The 27026-nt window shown below is 41.0% G+C and overlaps 1 protein-coding gene across 8 annotated transcripts in view; it reads right to left on the reverse strand.

Moving 5' to 3' along the window:
* The window catches only part of ZNF566 (zinc finger protein 566), a 42198-nt gene that overhangs the window by 8535 nt on the left and 6637 nt on the right, over positions 1–27026 (reverse strand). For 2 of the 8 annotated variants that reach the window (NM_001131723.2, XM_009232495.4), the window contains 3 exon segments: positions 17075–17173; positions 17496–17622; positions 20696–20763. In NM_001131723.2, coding sequence (NP_001125195.1) covers positions 17075–17173; positions 17496–17622; positions 20696–20704 — 235 coding nt within the window. In that variant the 5' untranslated portion in view covers positions 20705–20763. 8 annotated transcript variants of the gene reach the window in all.

Consider the following 27026-nt stretch of genomic DNA (forward strand, 5'->3'; position numbering starts at 1 on the left):
AGAATAAAGTACTTAGGAAAAAATTTAACAAAGGAAATCTGTATATGGAAAACTATAAAACACTGATGAAAAAAATGAAGACACACCAGGCATGGTGGCTCATGCCTGTAATCATAGCACTTTGGAAAGCTGAGACGGGCGGATTGCCTGAGCTCAGGAGTTCAAGACCAGCCTGGGCAATACAGTGAAGCCCCATCTCTACTAAAATACAGAAAAAAAAAAAAAAAAAAAATTAGCCAGGCATGGCAGCATGCACCTGTAGTCCTAGATACTCGGGAGGCTGAGGCAGAAGAACTGCTTGAACCCAGGAGGCATAGATTGCAGTGAGCTGAGATCACACCACTGCACTCCAGCATGAGCAACAGAGTGAGACTCCATCTTAAAAAAAAAATTGCATTAAATAAAAAAGGGGGGTGGGGAGCTAGGGGAGAGATAGGATTAGAAGAAATACCTAATGTAGATGATAGGTTGATGGGTGTAGCAAACCACCATGGCATGTGTATACCTATGTAACAAACCTGCACATTCTGCACATGTATCCCAGAACTTAAAGTATAATAAAAAATAAATGAAGACACAAATAAAAGATATTCTGCATTCATAAATGGGAAGAATTAATATTGTTAAAATGTCCACACTACCCAAAGCAATCTACACATTCAGTGGAATCTCTAACAAAATTCCAAAGGTACTTTTCATACAAATAGCAAAAACAATCCTAAAATTCATATGGAACCATAGAAGACCCTGAAGAGTCAAGGTAATCTTGAACAAGAAGAACAAAGCTGGAGGCATCACTACATCTGATAGATTTCAAAATAGATTACAAAGCTGCAGTAATCAAAATAGCATGGCACTGGCATAAAAATAGACACATCAACCGATGGAACAGAATACAGAACCAAGAACCCATACAGAACCCATGCATTTATGGTCATTGGATTTTCAATAAAGATGCCAGGAAACACAATGGGGAAAAGACAGTTCAATAAATGGTGATGAGAAACTGGATAGCCACATGCAAAAGAATGAAATTGAATTCCTATCACATACATATACAAAAGTCAACTCAAAATGGATTAAAGACTTAAACATAAGACACAAAACTATAAAACTACTAGAAGAAAACAGAGGAGAGAAAGTTCCATGACATCAGTCTAGGCAATGGTTTTTTTTTGCATATTACCCCAAAACACAGAAAAGAAAAGCAAAAAATAGAAAAATGTGATTACATCAAACTCAAAAGCTTCTGCACAGCGAAGGAAACAATTAACAGAGTGAAGAGACTATCCACAGAGTAGGATAAAATATTTTCAAACCTTGTATCTGGTAAGATGCTAATATCCAAAATGTATAAGGAACTCAACTCACTAACAAGAAAACAAATAACCCAATTAAAAAATGGGCATTTCTCAAAAGAAGACACAGAAACAGCCAATAGGTATATGAAAAAACACTCAACATTACTAATCATCAGGAAAATGGAAATTGAAACCATAATGAAATATCACCTCATTGCTGGGTACTGTGGCTCAGGCCTGTAATCCCAGCACTTTGGGAGGCCAAGGCGGGCGGATCACTTGAGGTCAGGAGTTCAACACCAGCCTGACCAACATGATGAAACCCCATCTCTACTAAAATACAAAAATTATGCGGGCATAGTGGCAGGCACTTGTAATCTCAGCTACTTGGGAGGCTGAGGTGGGAGAATCGCTTGAACCCCAGAGGCGGAGGTTGCAGTGAGCTGAGATTGCACCACTGCACTCCAGCCTGGGCAAAAAGAGTGAGACTCCATCTCAAAAAAACAAACAAACAAACAAACAAAAATCCCCTCACACCTGTCAGAACTGCTATTACCAAAAAGACAAAAAATAACAAGTGTTGGAAAGGATGTGGCAAAAACGGAATCCTTGTACACTGTTGGTGGCATAAATTGAAACAGCCATTATGGAAAACAGCATGGACGTTTCTCAAAACTACCCTATAACTCAGCAAGCTCACTTCTGGGTATATATCCAAATGAAATCAAATCAGTATGGGGGAAAAAAATCTGCATTCTTATGTTCATTGCAGCATCATTCATGATAGCCAAGATATGGAATCAATGGATAAATTGATAAAGAAAATGTGATGTGTGGGCGTATATATGTATACACACACTGGAATATTATTAAGCCTTAAAAATGAAGAAAATCCTGTTATTTTCAACAACATAGATGAAGCTGGAGGACATGTGTGAAATAAGCCAGGCACAGAAAGACAGATACTGCAGTGATCTCACTTATATATGAATTCTAAAACGTTGAATTCATAGAAGAAGAAGGTAGAATGGAGGTCGCCAGGGGTCGGGGGATGGAGGAAAGAAGATATTGGTCAAAGGGTACAAAGTTCCAGTTACTCAGAATAAAAAATTTCTGGAGGCTAGGCGTGGTGGCTCATGCCTGTAATCCCAGCACTTTGGGAGGCTGAGGTGGGCGGATCACAAGGTCAGGAGATTGAGACCATCCTGACTAACACGGTGAAACCCTGTCTCTACTAAAAATACAAAAAATTAGCCAGGCGTGGTGGCGGGTGCCTGTAATCCCAGCTACTCGGGAAGCTGAGGCAGGAGAATGGTGTGAACCCGGGAGAGAGAACATGCAGTGAGCCAAGATTGCGCCACTGCACTCCAGCCTGGGCGACAGAGCAAGACTTTGCCTCAAAAAAAAAGAAAAAAAAAAATTTCTGGAGCTCTAATATACAGCATTATATATTAATAGTATGTACTGCCATGTAAGTACATACCATTAATAGTAATACCAGTACAGAATGTATACCATAGTAACTATAGTTTATAATATTGTATTGTATACTTGGAATTTATTATGGGAGTAGATCTTAATGTTCTTACCACATACACACATATACAAATTGGTAACTATGTGATCTGATAGATACATTAATTGGCTTGATTATGGTAATCATTTCACAATGTATACACATATATCAAAATACCTAATTGTATACTGTAAATATATATAATTTTTTTTTGAGACAAAGTTTTCGCTCTTGTTGCCCAGGCTGGAGTGCAATGGCGTGATCTTGGCTCACTGCAACCTCTGCCTCTTGGGTTCAAGCGCTTCTCCTGCCTCAGCCTCCCAGGTAGCTGGGATTACAGGCATGTGCCACCACGCCTGGCCAATATATATAATTTTTATTTGCCAAATATACCTCAATAAAGCTAGGAAAAAGCTGGAATGAATTGTTTAAAAAACTTTCAGAGAAGGATGAAAATGATGACAGAAAATAATAAGTCATATGGAAGAAAAATTGATGTAAGAAATAAAATGAATGTAAAATATGAATTCTGGAAGGAAAATATGGCAATGATACAGAACCCTAATAAAACAAATTTCCAGGGTTGATGAAAACTCTTAGTATTCAGATGGTTCCCTTTTTGCTGAGCAATATATATGAGGAAAGAGGTTTTTGTTTTGTTTTGTTTTTGCCTCAGCCTCCCAAGTAGCTGGGATTACAGGCATGTGCCACCATACCTGGCTAATTTTTGTATTTTTAGTAGAGATGGGGTTTCATCACCTTGGCCAGGCTGGTCTTGAACTCCTGACCGTGTGATCCACCCACTACAGCTTCCCAAAGTGCTGGGATTACAGGAGTGAGCCACCGCTCCCAGCCTATTACTTTTTTTTTTTTTTTTTTGAGACGGTTTTGCTCTTGTTGCCCAGACTGGAGTGCAATGGCTTGATCTCGGCTCACCACAACCTCTGCCTTCCAGGTTCAAGCGATTCTCCTGCCTTAGCCTTCTAAGTAGCTGGGATTACAGGCATGCACCACCATGCCCGGCTAATTTTTTGTATTTTTAGTAATTGGGGTTTCACCATGTTGGCCAGGCTGGTCTCGAACCCCAACTTCAGGTGATCCGCCCACCTCGGCCTCCCAAAGTGCTGGGATTACAGTCATGAGCCACCGCGCCTGGCCACCTATTACTTTTTTTTTTTTTTTTGAGACAGAACCTTGCTCTGTTGCCCAGGTGAGAGTACAGTGGCGTGATCTCAGCTCACTGCAACCTCCGCCTCCTGGGTTCAAGAGATCCTCCTGCCTCTCAGCCTCCCGAGTAGCTGAGATCATACCCAGCTATTTTTTTTGTATTTTTAGTAAAGATGGGGTTTCAATACGTTGGTTAGGCTGATCTCGAACTCCTGACCTCAAGTGATCTGCCCACCGTGACCTCCCAAAGTGCTGGGATTACAGGCATAAGCCACTGCGCCTGGCTTCCATATGATTTAAAGAAAGACCTAGGGTCTCATAGAATAATATTCAGAATGCCTTAGGATACCATCCAAAATCACTCAACATATGAAGAATGAAGAAAATTTTAACTCACATGGCAAAAGACAACAGACACCAAAATAAAGGTGACTCATGTTGGAATTATCAGATAATGACTTTAAAGCAGCTATTTTAAAAATGCTTGAATAAGGAATCATGCACACTCTGCAAACCAATATAAAAATAGAAAGTTTCAGCAAAAGAGTAGAATATATAAAGAATAATAAATAAGTTTTAGAACTGAAAAGTGCAGTAGCCGAAATAAAAACCACTGGCTAGGCTCAAAAGCAGAATGGAGGTAATAAAGTCAATAAACTTGAAGATAGTTCAAAAGAAATTAGCTAATATGAATAACAGTGAAAAAAAAGATGGAAAATGCAAAAAGAACACAGCCTCTGGGAATGTAGAACAAGAAAAGATTTAACATTTGTGTCATCAGGGTTTCAGAAGGAGAAGAGATAGTATAGGACTCAAAAAAGATTTGAAGAAATAATGGCTGAAAACTTACAAATTTTGTAAAAGATAAAACAAGCAAAGCCATTTTGAGAAGCACAGCCACCCCAAATAGGATAAACCCAAAGAAATCCATACTCAGACACATCATAATCAAACTGCTGAAAATGAAAGACAAAATAAATAGTGAAAGAACTGTAAAAAAATAATGTATTACTTATGGGTGAACAATGACTTGAATGACTGGATTGCTCTTCACAAACTCTGGAGGCCAGAAAAAAAGTGGAACAATAATTTATTGTGCTGAAAAAAAGAGTTGTGAATCCAGAATTTTGTATCTACCAAAAATATCCTTCAGTAATGAAGGTGAGATTAAGAAAAGTAATACTGCAAATGTACATTGCAGCTCAGGCTGTGCCCTCAGAGTCTGTGTGGAAGTAGGCAATAGTGGGGACAGTGGTTAGTAAAAGAGCTTGTATCCCTTCTCAAAGGGGTTAAGTGCTTGTTAAATCCCGGAGACAGCTGTCATGTGAGAATGAAGGTCCAGTGCTGCTTTCCAGCTCTCCAAAGAAAATCAGAAATCCAGATTTCTATATTAAATCCTCTGATAGCTTGAGGCTGGTAACTAATTCAGAACATTAGAAAACTGTAGGGGCAGCACCAAATACAAACATGTGTAGGATACACCCTGAGTTACTAGGTTGTTACTTCAATGGAGTTTTCTGTTTCTTTGAACTTCAGAAATTATACCAAGATACATCTAATTAAAACTCCTGGCCGGATGCAGTGCCTCATGCCTGTGATCCCAGCACTTTGGGAGACCGAGGCAGGTGGATCACCTGAGGTCAAGAGTTTGAGACCTGGCCAACATGGTAAAACCTCATTTCTACTAAAAATACCAAAAAAAAATTAGACTTAGTGGCGTGCACCTGTAGTCCCAGCTACTCGGGGTGGCTGAGGCAGGAGAATCCCCTGAACCCAGGAGGCAGAGGTTGCAGTGAGCCAAGATCACGCCACTGCACTCCAGCCTGGGCGACAGAGCGAGACTCTGTCTCGGAAAAAATAAAACAAAATAAAATAAAAAAATAAAATAAATCCTATGGAGATGGTTGATACTTTTGTTTTAACAGGTATTGACCATGTTGGGTTCAGGCTGCAAGTTCCAACAAGCCTTGTGTGGACTGTGATTCCAGTGTCAGTTTTCAAGGCCTTTGCAGTGTTATTTGGATTTGTCCTGTGTGTGCACCACCCAATCCAATCTGAAACTTACACTTTAGTTCTTGAAGTCTTTGATATGTTATTTAGGGACAGATCCACATATATTCGGGCAAAAATGAGCCTAAGAGTTCATAAAAACTGAGTTTTTTTGAACTTTGGGTTTTTTTTTTTTTTTTTTGGAGATGGAGTTTTGCTCTTGTTGCCCAGGTTGGAGTGCAATGGCACGATCTTGGCTCACCCCAACCTTTGCCTCCTGGGTTCAAGCAATTCTCCTGCCTCAGCCTCCCGAGTAGCTGGGATTAGAGGCATGTGTCACCACGCCCGGCTAATTTTGTATTTTTAGTAGAGATGGGGTTTCTCCATGTTGGTCAGGCTGGTCTTGAACTCCCGACTTGAGGTGATCCACCCACCTCGGCCTCCCAAAGTGCTGGGATTACAGACATGAGCCACCATGCCGGGGCCAACTTTGGGTTTTTTAAAGTTGAACATGGGTTGCTTTTTTGAACTTGTTCCTTTCTGGGATCTTCTTGATACTTTCTAGTTCCCTGGAGCTCCCCTATTCAGTTCTCTAGTCATAACGCTGGGGCTTTAGTTACCTCCCTCTGCTATGTACTTTCTGCAACTATGCCTGGGTATGGCAGGAGGAAACAGAGAAAAAAAGTAATGGGGGTTCACTCCACAGCAACTCTAATAGGAAAAGAAGGTTCCTATCCCTTGTAGTTTTAGATACCTGCAGGCCCCCACTGCTTCCACTATTGCTGCTGCTGCTGTGAGATTGCCTGGAGGCTGGGACATGCAAAAACAGGGGGGAAAATATAGACATATATTTGTGTATATATACATATATGTATATATGTACATATGTATGTACATATACACACAAGCAAGAGATTGCCCCAGTCTCTCTTGGTGTTAAGAATCCCATTTCCTCCCATCCTGGCTAACGCAGTGAAACCCCGCCTCTACTAAAAATACAAAAAATTAGCCGGGCGTGGTGGGGGTGCCTGTAATCCAAGCTACTTGGGAGGCTGAGGTAGGAGCATCACTTGAACCCAGGAGGCGAAGGTTGCAGTGAGCCGAGACTGTGCCACTGCACTCCAGCCTGGGTGACAGAGCGAGACTCTGTCTCAAAATAAAAAAAAAAAAGAATCCCATTTCCTGTGCCTTCCACCAAAACCAGAAGGCTTATCTTGGGCCAGATGCAGTAATCTCAGCACTTTGGGAGGCCAAGATGGAAGGACTGCTTGAGCCCAGGGGTTCAAAATCAGCCTAGACAACACAGGGAGATCTGGTTTCTACGAAAATTTTAAAAATTAGCTGGGCCTGGTGGCACATGTCTGTGGTTTCAGCTACTCGGGGGCTGAGGTAGGAGGACTGCTTGAGCCCAGGAGGTCCAGACTGCAGTGAGCTGTGGGTTCACCACTACACTCCAGCTGGAATTATCTCTGTCTATATCCTACGCAATAAACAAGTCAACTGCATTTGTAGACCCCCAAAAATATATAGAAAATAACTAGAAATAAAATATCAAATGAACTATAAGCCCTTTTTTGAGATAAGTTTATAAAAATACACTGAAATACCATCAAGAAGGCCTAAATAAATGGAGAAAAGTACTGCGATCATGGCAAACATGATTTAACATAATAAAGATATCAGTTACTACTAAAGTGATCTACAAATTCAATGTAATTTCTTTTTTTTTTTTTTTTTTTGAGACAGAGTCTCACTCTGTTGCCCAGGCTATAGTGCAGTAGTACCATCTTGACTCACTGCAACCTCTGCCTCCTGGGTTCAAGTGATGCTCATGCCTCGGACTCCCGAGTAGCTGGGACAACAGGTGTGCGCCACCACACCTGGCTAATTTTTGTGTTTACTTTTGTTGGGTTTTTTTTTTTTTGAGACAGAGTCTCACTCCATCACCCAGGCTGGAGTGCAGTGGCACGATCTCGGTTCACTGCAACCTCCACCTCCTGGGTTCAAGCAATTCTTGTGCCTCAGCCTCCCGAGTAGCTGGGATTACAGCTGTGTGCTATCACACCTGGCTAGTTTTTGTATTTTTAGTAGATCCTGGGTTTCACCACATTGTCCAGGCTGGTCTCGAACTCCTGGCCTCAAGTGATCTGCCCACCTCGGCCTCCCAAAGTGTTGGGATTACAGGCGTGAGCCACCACACCCGGCCAAATTCAATGTAATTATACATATTAAAAACTCAACATTTTGAATAAAACATAAAGTAATTTTTAATACTATATGAAAGATCAAAGCGATAAGTATAACCAAAATATGCCTAAAGAAAAGGTGGAGAGATGTGTCCTATCAGAAATCAAGACGTGTTATATAAACAAGAGTAATTAAGGCAGGGATAAAAAGGCTCAATGTAACAAGAAAGACCCAATGCATATATGAAATCTGAATATATGACAGAGGAGCATTGTTGATCAATGAAGAATAGACAGAGTTTTCATTTGAGAGGGAAACATAATTTTTTTGTTTTAAGAGACGGTGTTTCCCTCTGTTGCCCAGGCTGGTTTTGAATTCCTGGGCTCAAGCAACCCTCCTGCCTTAACCTCCCAAAGTGCTGGGATTATAGGCATGAGCTACCACACCCAGCCAATTTGTTTTCTATATAGGAAAAATAACTGATCTCCATCTCATACTATTCATAAAAATCAATTAAAGTTGCATTAATAGATCTTTAATAAGAAAGAGAAAACATAAAAATTATTGGGAGTTCGAGATCAGCATGGGCAACACGGCAAAACCCTGTCTCTACAAAAAATATGAAAAGTTAGCCGAGAGCGATGGCACGTGCCTGCAGCCCCGGGAGGCTGAGGTGGGAAGATCACCTGAGCCTAGGAGGTAGAAGCTGCAGTGAGCCGTGATTGTTCCAGTGCACTCTAGCCTGGGTGACTTTTTCTGTCTTAAAAAAAAAAAAAATTTGGAATTAAAGTAGAAAATTGGGCTAGGAAGGGGTTTCTGAAGATCCAAAAAGTATAAAGCATACAGGAAAAAGATAAAAATGTTTATAAGCAATATATAATTTAACCACTAAACATACAATTTGACAATATTAACACAAAGAATTACTGTTCATCAAAAGATATCATAACAAAAGTGAATAAAAAAGACATAAACTGGAAAACATATCTATAAAACATGCGATTGATCAAAAATGAATATCTAGAATTTATACAAGGAATTCCTACAAATCTTAGGAAAAAGACAAATTAGCCTAATACAAAATGGATCAAAATGACATTACACAGAAGAGACACTAATGACCAATAAACATATGGAAAGGTAATCATCTTCAATAATGACCAGGGAAATTTAATTTAAAATGATAAAATAAGATTTCATACTCATCAATCAGATTATTAAAAATTGAAAAAATCTTATAATATCATAAGGAAAGATGGTGGAACAAAAGTACTTCCAACGTAAACTAATACAACACTTGGAAAACAGTTTGGCATCACCTTGCAAAGCTGAATAAGTATGTACTCCAAGATCCCGCAATGGTACTCCTAAGCGTATTTCCTAACAAATCTCTTGCACATGTAAGTCTGCAGATGTAAATATTATTGTCATAATTATATGTTTACATATATACATTCTATATATTCTACTATGTTTATAAATACTTTTTTTTTTTTTTGAGACGGAGTCTTGCTCTGTAGCCCAGGAGTGCAGTGGCATGATCTCGACTCACTGTAAGCTCCGCCTCCCAGGTTCATGCCATTCTCCTGCCTCAGCCTCTCGAGTAGCTGGGACTACAGGCGCCCACCACCATGCCCGGCCAATTCTTTTTGTATTTTTAGTAGAGACGGGGTTTCATCATGTTAGCCAGGATGGTCTCAATCTCCTGACCTAGTGATTCGCCCACCTTGGCCTCCCAAAGTGCTGGGATTACAGGCGTTAGCCACCATGCCCAGCTTATAAATAACTATTTTAAGGGAAAAATTTAATGGATAGATTAAAAAGCATAAAGGTCATTGTTACAGAATATATTAGCAAATCAATATAAATCAAGGCCAAATAAATATATATAATATATTAAATATATATAAAGGCAGTATAAATGGAAAAACAGATGAAGAGTAAGAAACACAGACGTTTTATGTCAGTTTAATAGAAGGAAAAAAGGAAAAGGTAACAAGGCAATATTTGAAGAGATGACTACTAAGAATTTCCTATCACTAAAAAAAAAAAAGATGTAAGTCCTCAGATTGAAAAATACTACCAGAAGCAAAGCATAAGGGGAATAAAGGTAACCATATCTGAATTTATCACAGTAAAAATTTAGCCTATTAGAGGAAAACATTTTTCTCTAATGGAAAGGAACAAGAATCATCTATCAAAAAGAAAACAGTTAAGAATATCTTCATGGCCTTGTGGCAGGCAAAGATATATTAAAAAAGACAACAATGTACAGCTGGCTCTCTGTACTGGGTGGGAGGGGTGAGGAGGGTTGAGGTTTGGTTCCAGGACCATGGCAGACACCAAAATCTGCGGATGCTCAAGTCCCTTATATAAAATGGCGCAGTAAGTTGGTTTCAACCAACTGTGAGTCTCAACCTATTAATACAGAGGGCCAACTATACGTATTTTACATCCATGGTTGGTTGAGTCTGTGGATGCAGAATCCACGAATACGAAGGGCTGACTATACATATGCGATGATTCCATTCATGTAAGATTCAAATATAGGCTAAGGAAGAATTTCTTAATCAAGTCCCTATAAGTGTGAAGCATCAAAGAAAAGATGGATACATTTGACTACAGTAATCATTAGGAACTTATGCTCACAGAAAAGAAAACCATAAAGAGAGCTAAATTCAATTCAGAGTAGAAAAAGATACTTGTAGTTCGTAGAACATGCAAAGTCCCATAAGCAGAACATATAAAGAACCCTTACACATTATTAAGAAAAATACAGACAATTCGGCTGGGCGCGGTGGCTCACGCCTATAATCCCAGAACTTTGGGAGGCCGAGGCAGGTGGATCACAAGGTCAGGAGATCGAGACCATCCTGGCTAACACGGTGAAACTCCATCTCCACTAAAAATACAAAAAAAATAGCTGGGCGAGGTGGCAGGCGCCTGTAGTCCCAGCTACTCAGGAGGCTGAGGCAGGAGAATGGTGTGAACCTGGGAGGTGGAGCTTGCAGTGAGCCGAGATGGCGCCACTGCACTCCAGCCTGGGTGACAGAGCAAGACTCCGTCAAAAAAAAAAAAAAAGAAAAAGAAAAATACAGACAATTCAACAGAAAAACAGGCAAAAGATTTGAGCAGGCATTTCACTACAGAATTTCAGCTGGGCGTCGTGGCTCATGACTGTAATCCCAGCACTTTGGGAGGCTGGGACAGGCGGATCACGAGGTCAGGAGTTTGAGACCATCCTGGCCAACAGTGAAACCCCATCTCTACTAAAAATATAAAAAATTAGCTGGGCATAGTGGTGGGCGCCTATAATCCCAGCTACACAGGAGGCTGAGGCAGAAGAACCGCTTGAACCTGAGAGGTGGAGGTTGAAGTAAGCCAAGATTGCACCGCTGCACTCCAGCCTGGACAACAATGTGAGGCTCTGTCTCAAAAAAAAAAAAAAAAAAAAAAGAATTTCAAAAAACCAATGACTTGAAAATGTGTGCTAAAACTCATCAGGAAAGAAAAATGTGGCCAGGCACGGTGGCTCAAGACTGTAATCCCAGCACTTTGGGAGGCGGGTGGATCATTTGAGGTCAGGAGTTGAAGACCAGCCTGGCCAACGTGGTGAAACCCCATCTCTACAAAAAATATAAAAATTAGCCAGGCTTGGTGGCACGTGCTTGTAATTCCAGCTACCTGGGAGGCTGAGGTGGGAGAATTGCTTGCACCTAGGAGGCAGAGGTTGCAGTGAGCTGAGATTGTGCCACTGCACTCCAGCCTGGGTGACAGAGCGAGACTCCATCTCAAAAAAAAAAAAAGAAAAAAGAAAAAAGGAGGAAATGCAAATTAAAACCACACTGAATTATTATTATACACTTACTAATTGATAAAAATCAAAGTTTGGGCTGGGTGTGGTGGCTCACGCCTGTAATCCCAGCACTTTGAGAGGCCGAGGCAGGCGGATCACCTGAGGTCAGGAGTTCGAGAGCAGCCTGACCAACAGGGAGAAACCCCATCTCTACTAAAAATACAAAATTAGCCAGGCGTGGTGGCCCATGCCTGTAATCCCAGCTACTTCGGAGGCTGAGGCAGAAGAATCACTTGAACCCGGGAGGCAGAGGTTGCGGTGAGCCAAGATCGTGTCATTGCACTCCAGCCTGGGCAACAAGAGCGAAACTCTGTCTCAAAATAAAAAAAAAAAAAAAAAATTAAAGTTTGACAATACCGTACATTAGGAAGCACGTGCAACAAGGGAACGTTCATATACTGCTGGTGAAATTGTAAACAAATATAAGTGTTGAAGAAAAGTTAAAATTAGGTAGCTCGGCTGGGCGAAGTGGCTTACTCCTGTAATCCCAACACTTTGGGAGGTTGAGGTGGGAGGATCACTTGAGGCCAGGAGTTAGAGACCAGCCTGGCCAACATGGCAAACCCCTGTCTCTACTAAAAATATAAAAATTAGCTGGGTGTGGTGCTGCATGCCTGTAATTCTCGCAATTCGGGAGGCTAAGGCATGAGAATTGCTTGAATCTTGGAGGCAGAAGTTGCAGTGAACCCAGATCACGCCATTTCACTCCAGCCTGGGTGACAGGGCTAGACTCTGTCTCAAAAAAACTAAAAAATTAGGTAGCTAGTTTGGGAGCTGTGGCTCATGCCTGTAATCCCAGCACTTTTGGAGCCTGAGTGGTGGGATCACTTGAGCCCAGGAGTTCCAGACCAGCCTGGGCAACATGGCAAAACCCCGTCTCTACAAAAAACACAAAAAATTAACCAGGTGTGGTGGCATGCACCTGTAGTCCCATCTACCCAGGAGGCTGAGGTGGGGGGATCATGTGAGCCCAGAAGGTGGTCAAGACTGCAGTGAGCCGTGATAGTGCCACTGCCCTCCAGCCTGGGCAAGAGTGGGACCCTGTTTCAAAAAAAAAAGTAAAAGCACCCTCTGGAAACCAATAGACAGGTAAATGTTATTATTTTGCAAAGTCCATAAAAACTGAAAGAATAAAACACAGTAATAGATTAAAAGTATGAAATATAGAAATGAACAAGTTAATTATCATGCTATGGTGAAAATGTCCACTCTCACAAGTACTCAATATAATGACAATAAAGCAGTTCAGCATACCAAGAAATCACTGTAAAATTTATATAACTTTGCATTAAGGTTATATAAGGGAGAAAATATCCATATTTTTTAAAATTACATAATGAGATTATGCAAGGGTGAAATGACATGAAGTCCTGGATTTACTTGAAATTATTTGCGGTGGGGCGCGGTGGCTTACGCCTGCAATCCCAGAATTTGGGAGGCCAAGGCATGTGGATCACCTGAAGTCAAGAGTTCAAGACCAGCCTGGCCAACCTGGTGAAACCCCATCTCTATGAAAAATACAAAAAAATTTGCCAGGCATGGTGGCGGGTGCCTGTAATCCCACCTACTCGGGAGGCTGAGGCAGGAGAATCGCTTGAACTTGGGAGGTGGAGGTTGCAGTGAGCCAAGATCATGCCATTGCACTCCAGCCTGGGTAACAAGAGTGAAACTCCATCTCAAAAACAAAGAAAAAAAAGAAAATATTTGTGTGACAATAGGGGTAGATGAGTGGTATGTATTTTTGAAAATTTTCACAATGAAAAGCAACATTCTATGACTTGTAAAATAAATGAGCGAAAACATTTATTTAAAATAAAAATTAACCATTCTTAAAGAGTACAATGAAATGAATACTACCAAACACTGTGAGTGTCTGAAAGCTTCAGAAATATCTTGTCTCTGAGAATCTATCCTAAGCAAATACAGAAAAATCTATATGCATAAGGTTGTGCTTTTACATAAAGAATGCATATATGCATAAAGAATGGTGCTTTTACAAACAAGCATTGATTAGAAAGCAGCTTAACTATGTAAGTATAAGTACTTGAACAGCACTAAAAGAAGAAAAAACAGAATTATATGAGAAAATGCATGTAGAAACTATTACATACCTATCTAATCTTCATGGCCAGATCTTTTTGGTACTTTTCTTCCTGAGTTCCTGAGTTCACCTTCTATCCTGCTGTTGTTCAACCTACATTTCCTTGCCATATCTTCTCCTGCTGTAAACCTCTAGGTATCAGGGTGCTTCAGGTTTCTGTCTTTGCTATATTTATTCCCTAGGGTATTTCATCCAGTCACAAGACTCTATATCTCTATATTGAAGGCTCTCCAAATTTTCCTCCAATGCTGATCTGACCTCCCAGTTCCAGACTTCTATACTGAACTGCCTGCATGGCATCTATGCTGTGTCCAGTAAGCACCTGAAGCTTAACATAAGCAAACCCACCCTTGATTTTGCAAGACCCAAATCTACTCTTTCCCCATTTCAGTAATTACAAAGCCCATTCTTCCATAGCCTCTCCCTAAAAAGCATGAATCCTTTTTTTTCCGCTTATACTCCAAGACTGAATCCTGCTAACTCTTCCTTGAAAAGATTTCAAACCCACCACTTCCTTCCACTGCCACTGATAACATTTCAATGGTCTCTGAGCCATCACTGTATCTCAACCAGACTACTACAAAAATCTGCTAAACAGCCACTCTGCTTCCAATCTTGCCACCTACAAAGCAGCTAGGGAAATCTTTTTAAAATATATGTTGCATCAAAGACAGGCACAGTGGCTCACACCTGTAATCCCAGCACGTTGGGAGGCCGAGGTGGGAGGATCACCTGAGGTGAGGATTTCGAGACCAGCCTGGCCAACATGGTGAAACACTGTCTCTACTAAAATACAAAAATTAGCTGGCCATGGTGGCAGGTGCCTGTAGTCCCGGTTACTCAGGAGGATGAGGCACGAGAATCGCTTGAACCCAGGAGGCGGAGCTTGCAGTGAGCCAAGATCATGCCACTGCACTCCAGCCTGGGTGACAGAGCAAGACTCCATCTCAAACAAAAACAAAAACATGGCCCAGCGTGGTGGCTCACGCCTGTAATCCCAGCACTTTGGGAGGCCGAGGCAGGTGGATCACAAGGTCAGGAGATTGAGATCATCCTGGCTAACACGGTGAAACCCCGTCTTTACTAAAAAAAAAATACAAAAAAATTAGCCGGGTGTGGTGGTATGTGCCTGTAATCCCAGCTACTCGAGAGGCTGAGGCAGGAGAATCGCTTGAACCTGGGAAGCGGAGGTTGCAGTAAGCCGAGATCATGCCACTGCACTCCAGCTTGGGAGACAGAGCGAGACTCTGTCTCAAAAAAAAACAAAAAAATAATGAGTTGCATCAAGCCATTTCTAGGTGCACAGCCTTCTGATGACTTCTTGTCTTAGATGAAAAGATTTCCCATGGCCTGTATGGCAGACAGTACATAAACTGACCCACTCTTTCCCACTCCTGCCTCTTTGATCTCATCTCCCACCCATGTACCCCTCTGCTCTCACTCCTTCAGTCACTGGCCTCTGGGGCTGCTCCTCAAACACAGCCAATGCACAGCTGCCTCAGGCCCTTGAAGGTCTGCGTTCCTCCATCTGGAGTGGTCTTCCGCCCAGTACCCATATACAATAACTTACTATGGTGCTTCTTCAGGTCTCTGCCCAAACGTTACCATATCATTTGGTAAGATACGGTAAATTTCTCTTGCCTCTTCACATAAAATATCATCCTTTATCCCCTTCCTCTACTTCTTATTTCTTTTTAGTATTTACTATTACCTGGTATGTTATATATTCATCTATTTTCATATCTCTCCCTACACTGTGGGGTAGGTTCTGGGAACAGAGATGACGCATGTTCTTTTTTTTCTTTTTTTGAGATAGAGTCTCTCTCTGTCACTCAGGCTGGAGTGCAGTGGCGTAATCTTGGCTCACTGCAACCTCCACCTCCTGGGTTCAAGTGATTCTCCTGCCTCAGCCTCCTGAGTAGCTGGGATTACAGGCGCATGCCACCACACCCAGCTGATTTTTGTATTTTTTAGTAGAGATGGGGTTTCATCACGTTGGCCAGGCTGGTCTCGAACTCTTGACCTCAGGCAATCCTCCTGCTTCAGCCTCCCAAAGTGCTGGGATGACAGGTGTGAGCCACCGCACCCAATCACACATGTTCTATTCATTACTGTAACCTCAGTGTTGAGAATAGTGCTGGGCATACCATAGGCACTCCAGAAACATAAACTAAATGAATGAATGTGCTGTTCTGTTCCTCCTCCATCATACCAAATCTCTCTTTGCCAGCTCTTACCTTCTCCATGGAGACACAGGCCCTTTATTTCCAACCCTCTATATAAAGTCAATGACGCTCACACCAAAATCTCCCCCATGACTTCTATGTGGATCAACCCCTCTTCTACCTCGTTAGCCCTCACTTTCTGCTAAGCTCCCTATTTTAACTTCGCTTATGGTGGTGTTATTTGTAGACATGTTCTAGTACTTCTACTAGGCAGTAAGTTCTGAAATTGCTTATTCCTTTTTTAAACTCTGCAGCACCTAGCTGAGTGCCTTATACATGTTAGAAAATTAGTAAATGTTGGTAAAAAATATGAATGAATCAATGAGGGCATAAATCCCTATCCCAAAAAACTTAGTAAAAGAAAATAAGTCTTTGGCAGGGTAGGAAAAAATCTATTTCTGGAGACAGTGATGCTTTTATTAGACTAAATACAAAGGAGGATGAGAAGCTAGGAAGGAAATGGATCCAAAATATGGATAGAAAGGAATATCACTAGAAAGGGTGGAGGAGGGCACCAGCTGGTTAGAACTGAGAGAGAAGGATAAGAGGAGAAAAGCAGGTAAAGTGTCTTAGGTAAAGGGGAAAGGTTCTTTCATTTGAAAGCTCATGTAGAAAAGGTCTTACATTTGCACAACAGGCCAAAAGCCTTTGAGGAGAGTTTCCCAGATAGCATCTAAAAGATGCAGTCTCTCTACTGGCCAAATCACGCATTACCTGCTGTGCCTCACTTACCTGGCCACTGGCCTCTTGTTAGCTCTCTGTCAACCAACCAGGGCTCCTTCCCTTGCTCCAAGTAGGAGATCACATTTGGTTTAGAAACAGAATGCCCTGCTTACAAAAGAAGTAACAAAACAGATTTATCATGAGAATATCCTAGAATTCAAATCCAGTCCCTTCATTATAAAGAAAGACATGGCATTATGAGAAGAGTCAAAGAGAGGTACAACGGACTTATGAAACATAACGGAAGATGTAAAACATCCCCAAAAACTCAATGCAGCTTCCTTTTTCTAACTCTACCATATTCAGAACATTCCTGTGGAACAGAATGTCAAAATTCGACTGGTTTTTGAAAGCCAGGTGAGCATTTCACATTGGAGGAAGTAGGCCTTCCAAGGGCAGAATCTAAATTACTATGGACAGATGTCCTTACCCATTGAAATCAGGTTGCTGTAATTCTCCAACATCACATCTCTGTATAAATCTCTCTGATCATCATTCAGGCATTCCCACTCCTCCTGAGAGAAGTCTACGGACACATCACTGAACATCACTGACTCCTGGAACAATAACCACGTATATGACTTGATTAATTTTTAAAAAAGTATTTTTGTGAAGGAAAGAGAGAAGAAAAGGATTAAGGTAGAGGAAATAAAATATAGTGAGCATTTCAATGTCTGGGAAACAGTGGAGGACTGTAAACAAATAAGCACAACTGAATCACTGGGTTTCCAGGTCATTCTGTTTCCTCCAAATGAAACTGCCTGAGTATGCTAGGACACCTTCATTATCCAAACAAGGTTGGGAAGGTACAAAAATTCAGCTAAGAGGCCTTTCCCAATTAAATGAAATTGTATATGCAATGCCTCGCACTATACCTGTCATATAATAAATCAACGATACATGTGATCTTTCCCCCTCTCTTTTCCCAAATAGCTGAGAGTCAAATTTCAGAATAAGGGATAAAGACATTAAAAGCCTCCAGAGAGAAGAGCAGGTCATATAAAAGGCATCAAAAATTAGAGGGGCAATGGAATTCTCAAGAACACCTCTAAAAGCAAGAAACAATAAGAACAATTCTTCAATATTCTGATGGAGAAAATAAACTCTGACCTAGACTTTCATAAACAAACTATCATTCTGTTTTGAGTGTTGAGAAAAGACATTTGTAGACATCCAAGGACTCAAGAAGAGTTTCTTCGGAAACTTCTAGAGGATGTGCTCCACAAAAACGAGGGAGTAAACAAAAAAAGAAGACAACATAGGATTCAGGAAGTAGGTAAAGTTTCAGGAAAGCTGTGACTGAGAGAATAAACCAGACCAGATGGGAACAAGAAAACAGGAAATGGGGAATCAAGTCTCTACATCAAAAGGAACTGATGTGTCTGACCAGAGGGAAAACTTATTCATTGGCCCGTGGCAGTGATGCTGGAGATTCTGGATATAAACACACAAATGACTAGGCAAATTAGGGGGGGAAGCAATTAACCCCAGGAAAATGAAGGATTGTATAGAACAAAGCCATGAGCTCGCTTGGCAGAGAATAATATTTGCAGCCATAATAAGGTGTATACTATTGATTCAACCAAAAATGGTGATATGGTAACAGTCAGGAAAAACGAAAGCGCAGTATGGGAATACAATGTTCCCTTTAACTTTGCAATCAGTCAAGAGATAATGACTAAAGTGGGTTTATCAAAAAATGGTAGTTAACCAATTTTCAAGAGTTGAGGGCAGTGGCCTCTTGGAGTAGGTCTGGTAATGGGACAAAACCAGAATTGAACTACTTCCCTTGTAGACATGTGTAAAATTAGTTTTAAAAATTTTGTATCTTAGAAAATTAAATTTGCATATAATTTAAGACTCTGATCCATTCCTATGCCAGACTATTATATAATAAGAAATGTTCCGTGTTACAACAAATGCTATTCGTATGTTTCTCACTGAATAATATTCTATTATAAGGCTATAAATGACATCTATCCTTTTGCCTTTAGAAATTCAGGCTAGAGGTGATCTTTAAAGACCTCGCCAACATTGGCCCAATCTTATTTATAACCACCTACTGCCCAGCTGTAAATTCCCCTTATAACTAAGCTACAGAAAACTGGTGAAGGATGATCCAGTTTCACCGTTGGTATTACTGACATCATTGCTTTTGTTTTTTAAACAGGATCTTCCTCTGTCACCCAGGCCGAAGTGCAGTGGCATGATCACATCTCACTGCAGCCATGACCTCCTGGGCTCAAGTGATCCTCCCACCTCAGCTTCCTGAGTAGCTGGGACTACAGGCATGCACCAACATGTCTGGCTAATTTTTGTATTTTTCTGTAGAGATGGGGTTTGCCGTGTTGCCCAGGCTAGTCACCTGGGTTCAAGCAAACCACTAGCCTCAACCTCCCAAAATGCTGGAATTACAGGTGTGAGTCACCACATTTGGCCACTGACATCAATTTTTCATGGATGCTTAGTGAGGTGTGAGAGCTTTGTACCAACCACTAGTCATACTTTCAAACATAAAAGGGTTGTTAACCAGGAGACCTTGCCATGTACTAGGACTGAAATCAAACAAAACCACAGCATGTATTTTCTTATTGGAAAACCCAGGTCTACGGAGCTAATGAGGGCTTTTCCCTATAAGGTGCCCCTAATTACTTATTTTCATCCCATCAAATCACTGTCCAAGCAAATTAAATTCATATTAATTCAATGTGGGGAACACATTTCTGCCCTATCAGGATTTTTGGTAGAAGTCTGAGATAGGAGATGCTGAAGGACTTGTAAACAAGTATGTAAACATTGTTTAAAAGCGGGGGGGTGGGGAACTGGAGAGGAGACTGGGGTTGTTTAGGAGGAAATGCATGTCCTTTTCCTAACAGGGGACCCTGGAAACCAGTGTAAAAAAAATTATTCCAAACCTGATCTGGGTCAGACCATTTTTACATTACATAATTCTTAATCTCTTTATGGAAAGAAATAAGTATTCTTGATGAAATTGATACGGGATTTTCTGATGGACATTAATCTAAATTAAAACTTCTTCAGAGAAATTTGTTATTCAACCAGTTGGCTGACTAATACTTAACTGTGAGTTAAGAATATAAATTTTTTGCTGGGTGCAGTGGCTCATGCCTATAATTCCAGCTCTTTGGGAGGCTGAGGCAGGTAGATCACTTGAGGTCAGGAATTCGAGGCCAGGCTGGGCAACATGGCAAAACCTCATCTCTACTAAAAATACAAAAATTAGCTGGGTGTGGTTGTGGGCACCTGTAATCCCAGCTACTCAGGAGACTGAAGTAGGAGAATCACTTGAACCCGGGAGGCAGAGGTTGCAGTGAGCCAAGATCATGCCACTGTACTCCAGCCTAGAAGACAGAGCGAGACTCCATCTCAAAAAAAAAAAAAAGTGTAAATTTTCTAACAATGATCATGTAATCAATTTTTTTTTTATGAATTGGCCTGTTAGAGATCCTTTCCTTTACAGCAAAATTCTGGCATTGCTCACAACCAAACTTTTTGAAAGGTGTTGTTTTTCTTTCTAACATCAAAAAGCATCATCATGAGGAAAGCAAATGTTTACAGGTACTAGAGGTAAAAATCACCCTATCTGAGCAAAAGGAAACAGTATCTCACCTGAGCCATGGCTCTGATATTTGTAGAAAAGGACCTTCTCTTGGCTCTTCTTTTGGAGAAGGGTAGAGCTGGGAGAGGCAAAAGAAGATAGATAAGACCCCACTTTCCTCACAGCTCCTGGCCCAGAATGATCATTTCCCTTCTGTTCATGCTTCAGAAATGCTTGTGGGGTATCATTGAGGAGAATGGGCAAATGTCTCTATCATCCCTAGCTTCAAAGATACCAGGCTGTAACTGGAGCAGGATGGATTAGGGCAACTCAATATGGCTTGGAGAATATATGTTTATATACACACACATACATACATATAAAGATTTTTTTAACTCATATTATACACACTACTTATACACATTGCTATTTTTACTTAATATATCTTGGAATGAAGTCCCAATTAGCACATACTGTGTTACATAACTGGTTTAATAGCTACATTGTAGTCCATTAAATGGATATAACTTAATTTTTTTTTTTTCTTTTTGAGACAGAGTCTCACTCTGTCCCCCAGGCTGGAGTGCAGTGGTGCAATCTTGGCTCACTGCAACCTCCGTGTCCTGGGTTCAAGCGATTCTTCTGCCTTAGCCTCCCAAGGAGCTGGGACTACAGGCATGTGCCACCACGCCCAGCTAATTTTTTATATCTTTAGTAGTGATGGGGTTTCACTGTGTTAGCCAGGATGGTCTCGATCTCCTGTCCTTGTGATCCACCCGACTCCACCTCCCAAAGTGCTGAGATTACAAGTATGAGCCGCTGCGCCTGGCCATAACTTATTTAACCAATCTGTGGCAAATCATCATTTAGGCTTTTTCTAGTTTTTCACTGTTACAAACAATGCCGTAATAAATATCCTTGTGCATATATCATTTTACCTGTATATGAATTCTTCACAATTAATTCCTAAAAGTATAATTGCTCAGAGATTACACATTTTAAGTTTGGATATACCTGGGTCAAACCAGTTTTCTTTTTCTTTTTTTTTTTTGACGGAGTCTTGCTCTGTCGCCCAGGCTGGAGTGCAGTGGCACAATCTCAGCTCACTGCAAGCTCCGCCTCCCAGGTTCACGCCATTCTTCTGCCTCAGCCTCCCAAGTAGCTGGGACTACAGGCTCCCACCACCACGCCCGGCTAACTTTTACATTTTTAGTAGAGACGGGGTTTCACCATGTTGGCCAGGCTGGTCTCAAACTCCTGACCTTCCAAAGTGCTGGGATTACAAGTGTGAGTCACCACACCCAGCCTTGTGTGTATTCTTTATAAACATCTTCACTTTAAGATGTTTAAAGTGCCCAAAAGAATAAGTTATACTAAAATACTAAAGGAAGACTACATTGTTTAAGGGGAAGAACTGAATTAGTGATCAATGTTTAAATGTTTAAGAAAATTTTGGTGTTTTGCTTATTAGCTACAAGAACTTAATAAACTTAAAATTATACAAACTATAAAGAGCACTATTCTTCTCTATGCACCAAGCTGCTTGATCATTAAACAATTCATCAATTATTTCATATAAAACTGACCACCCAGAAAGTAGCACCATGTTATCAATTATCTAATGGCTTCCTCTACCCACAGGCACTCACTCACTGCATTTCCCCAGATGAATACCAAAGGAATACAAGTGTCTCTTCTTCAAAACCTAAATGCACCCTTTGATATTATTATTCTTACTACCACATATTAAGCTCTTAGCATTCTTTTATAAACCAAATAGCCTATGATATATAATAGCCAGGCATTGTGCTAGATACTAAAAAGTCAAAAATAATCCAGAAAGATCTGGAAACATTGTTCCTTCTTCTATATTCCTCATTTTAAGCCCTCCTTTCTGGTCTCTCCTCCTGGCCTTCCTCTGGTTAAAGGGATGTCTTCAAATGCTGTACCTTCCAAGCAGGATGCCATGAAACATTCCCACTTCAACAGCTCCATACCTTGCTTGTTGCATTCTCAGCACTCCTCATCATTGCCCCAGAGGGCAGCCTCCCATGCTGAATTCTTACATCGGGGGATATGCTCTTCTCTTTTACATTCAGCCCTCATTAATGTAAAAAAAAAAAGTCTCATGAAATAAGAAAGAAAACTTCCTCAACTTGATGAGTAGCATCTACAAAATACCTCCTGTTGGGAGAGACAGTCACCATGGGTCTCCACATTCTTAGGGGTCTTGCTGGGTATGCCTAGAATGCAAGATTCTAACTACTCATTTCCCAGGGTTATTTATGCAGCTGATAACCCTGAGAGTTGAGATAAGAGCACAAACAGCAGGGTTGCTTACTGCTGATTATAAAAGCAATGGATTATCCAGGCTCAGTGTTCCTCAGTGGCTATGCCCATGCACTGCATGAATAGCATCCATGTAGACCCACATGCTGTCCCCATGGGAGCTGAGAGAAAGAGGAACTGATGAACACTGATGCCTATGCTGCTTGCTGTGCCATGAGTAATAAAGTCTTTGTCTCTGATCCAGGGGTCTCATGTTTTCTGCCAGCATTCATGAAACTAACAGGCTAATGTATGAGCTTGTATGTAGGAAAATATCAAATCCTAGAGCTAATATTATACCTAATGTTGAAACACTGAAAAATGTCCCCCTGAATCCAGGAAAAAAAGAATAATGTGTATTATCATCATTTCTTTTTAACAATGTAATAAAGGGCTTGGCCAGTACAATAGGGCACGATGAAGAAATAAAAGGTATAAAGATTGGTAGGAAAGGAAGAAGACTATCATTATTCACAGATGATAAGTTGCCAACATAGAAAATCCTAAATAATAAATTCTTAAAATTAGCAAGTGAATTAAACAACATGGTCTCATATAGGGACAATATACAAAAATCAATTGCATTCCTAGTAACAAGTAATTGGAAAATTGTTTAAAATGTAAATAGTATTCAGAGTTTCAATAATAAACATCAAATACCCAGGTATAAAGCTATCAAAAAATGTTACTAAAAACGACAACAAATTGGTAAGAGAAATTAAGGATCTTAACAAATGTAGACATATACCATATGTACTATAGATTGAATATTGATATCAATTCTCCCAAAATTGATGTCAATTCTCCCTGGGTCTTGCTTTATCACCCAGGTTGGAGTGCTGTGGCACGATCAAAGCTCGCTGTAGCCTCAACCTGTGGGGCTCAAGCGATTCTCCCACCCCAGCCTCCTGAGAAGCGAGGAGTAGAAGCACGCCATCAAGTCCAGCTACATGTTTGGGGTTTTGTTTCTTTGTTTGTTTGCATGTTTGCTTGGTTTTAGTTGTTTTTTTGTTTTTTGTTTTGTAGAGACAGGGTCTCACTATGTTACCCAGGCTTGTCTTAAACTCCTGGGCTCAAGCAATCCTCCAGCCTTGGACTCCCAAAGTGCTGGGATTACAGGTGTCAGCCACTGCATCAGGCCCCAAAATGAACACATATATTTGTAAACAAAACCCCAGCAAGGCTTTGGGGGGAATAAGGTAAAAATTAGCAAGTTGATTCTAACATTTATTTGGAAATTAGAAGAGCTTATAATAGCCGAGATAGCTTGGAAAAGAAAAAAAGTAGGACTAAAACTACAGATTTCAAGACAGCAGTACAGACAAAAAAATAAAACCAAATTAGAATATAGAGTCCAGAAAGAGAGCCACATAGCCACATGTATATACTGTCACCTGATTTATGACAAAGACTCCATGAAATTTTTTTCTTTTTTTTTTTTTTTTTGAGACAGAGTCTCACTCTGTCACGCAGGCTGGAGTGCAGTGGCATGATCTTGGTTTACTGTAACCTCTGCCTCCCAGGTTCAAGTGATTCTCCTGCCTCAGCCTCCGGAGTAGCTGGGATTACAGGTGGCTGCCACCATGCCCAGCTAATTTTTGTATTTTTAGTGGAGACAGGGTTTCACCACGTTGGCCAGGCTGGTCTCAAATTCCTGACCTCAGGTGATCTGCCTGCCTCGGCCTCCCAAAGTGCTGGGATTACAGGCGTGAGCCACCTTGCCCAGCCTCCATGCAGTTTAGATGGGCAAGGACAATCTTTTCAATAAACAGTGCCGGAACAACTAGGCACCCAACTGGAAAAAAAAATTAACCTTTACCCCATACATAAGAATTAATTCAAGAGGGATCACAGACTTAAGTGTGAATGTGAATGTTTAAAAGCTTCGGGGCCAGGCGTGGTGGCTCATACCTGTAATCCCAGCACTTTGGCAGGCCAAGACCCACCGAGGCAGGCGGAACACCTGAGGTCAGGAGTTCGAGACCAGCCTGGGCAACATGTTGAAACCCCGTCTCTACTAAAAATACAAAAAAAATTAGCCGGGCATGGTGGCAGACACCTGTAATCCCAGCTACTCAGGAGGCTGAGGCAGGAAAATCGCTTGAACCCAGGAGGTAGAGGTTGCAGTAAGCTGAGATCACACCACTGAACTCCAGCCTGGGCAACAAGAGTGAGACTTCGTTTCAAAAAAAAAAACCACTAGTCATAAAAGACAAAGCACTAAATAAATATCTGTGACAAAAATGGGGAAAGACATAAACAGGCAATCTTTAAAAAGACTCTGAAATGTTCAAACACACTCATAATGAGAGAAATAAGAAAACAACAATGAGGGCTGGGCACAGTGGCTCATACCTGTAATCCCAGCACTTTGGGAGGCCGAGTCTGGTGGATCATCTGAGGTCAGGAATTTGGGACCAGCCTGGCCAACATGGTGGAACCCCATCTCTACTAAAAATACAAAAATTAGCTGGGCGTGGTGGCACGTGCCTGTAGTCCCAGCTACTCGGGAGGCTGAGGCAGGAGAATCACTTGAACCCGGCAGGCGGAGGTTGCAGTGAGCCGAGATCGCGCCACTGCACTCCAGCCCGGGCAACAGAGCAAGACCCTGTCTCGGAAAAAAAAAAAAAGAAAAGAAAAGAAAAAGAAAATAACACTGAGGTACTATTTCTCATTTATTAGACTGGTGAAAAGTAAAAAACATGACAACATATTCTGTTAGGTGGCCTGTGAAGGGAAACAGACATGCTCATACACAGCAAGTACGAATAAAAACTGGTACAAAAGTTCTAGAGGGAAATTTTGCAATACTTAACAAAACTACAAAGCACTTACCTTTTGACCCAGCAATACCGCTTCTAGGAATCTACCCTAAAGATACTCCTCCAGCAATAGAAAAATACATATATACAAGGTTATTGCAGCACTGTTTCTAGTAACAAAATATTATAAATGACCTAAATATCCATACGTAGGAAAGTGGTTCAATAAACTATGATAAATCCACAGGCTGCAGTATTATGTAACAATTAGAAAAGAATTATGAATATCTCTTTAACTGGCTAAGTGTTATCCAGAATGTACCATTAAGAGAAAGAAACAATGTACAAAAGAGTGCCTAGAGAATGCTATCTTTAATGTAAAAAGAATACAGGTAACTCTTCATTTGTGCAAAAGAAACACAGCAAGGATAAAGCAGAAACAAATGAAGTTGAATATATACAAGGAGTCTGTGGGAACTAAGTTAATTTTTTTTTATTTATTTATTTTGAGACGGAGTCTCGCTCTGTCGCCCAGGCTGGAGTGCAGTGACGCGATCTCGGCTCACTGCAAGCTCCGCCTCCCAGGTTCACGCCATTATCCTGCCTCAGCCTCCCGAGTAGCTGGGACTACAGGCGCCCGCCACCACGCCCGGCTAATTTTTTGTATTTTTAGTAGAGACGGGGTTTCACCGTGTTAGCCAGGATGGTCTTGATCTCCCGACCTCGTGATCCGCCCGCCGCGGCCTCCCAAAGTGTTGGGATTACAGGAGTGAGCCACTGTCCCCTGCGAATGTTTTCATATTCAAAATAGTGTAGCCTGCTACAATCAACCAGGATGTGGGGGAACCCAAAATGCAACAAATGATCCTTAAATGTAAGAAAAAAAAAAACACACTGAAAAGAGTGGCAAAGAAAAGAACTAAATTGAGTAACTTTGGAAGATTTTTTTTTACTATATACTATAAGCTTAAAGAAAAAGAGCTACACAGAGATTCTCTACTGTAGTTAGTAAATGTTTTTTACACAGGTCCAGGTTGGCAACTCTGAACTAATTTGCATGTATTCTAGGATAGAGCTAATTATTGATTCTGAGAAGCAGGTTTCTCACTGTTGGAAAATGAAGCAACAAGGAAATGGCCAAATTTGATGGGGGACAATTCTCCATGGGTCTTGCATGTTTCTGCATATCTTGCAAGCAGAAGTACTAAGTGTTTTTGTTCTGCACTATTTTACCAAGTTGTTTATACAGTGAACAGCCTTGGAAGACAGAGTTGGTCTCCTTCTACAGCAAAAGGTAGGCATTCTAACTATC

This window comes from Pongo abelii, chromosome 20, assembly GCF_028885655.2.
Source record: "Pongo abelii isolate AG06213 chromosome 20, NHGRI_mPonAbe1-v2.0_pri, whole genome shotgun sequence".
Taxonomy (NCBI): domain Eukaryota; kingdom Metazoa; phylum Chordata; class Mammalia; order Primates; family Hominidae; genus Pongo; species Pongo abelii.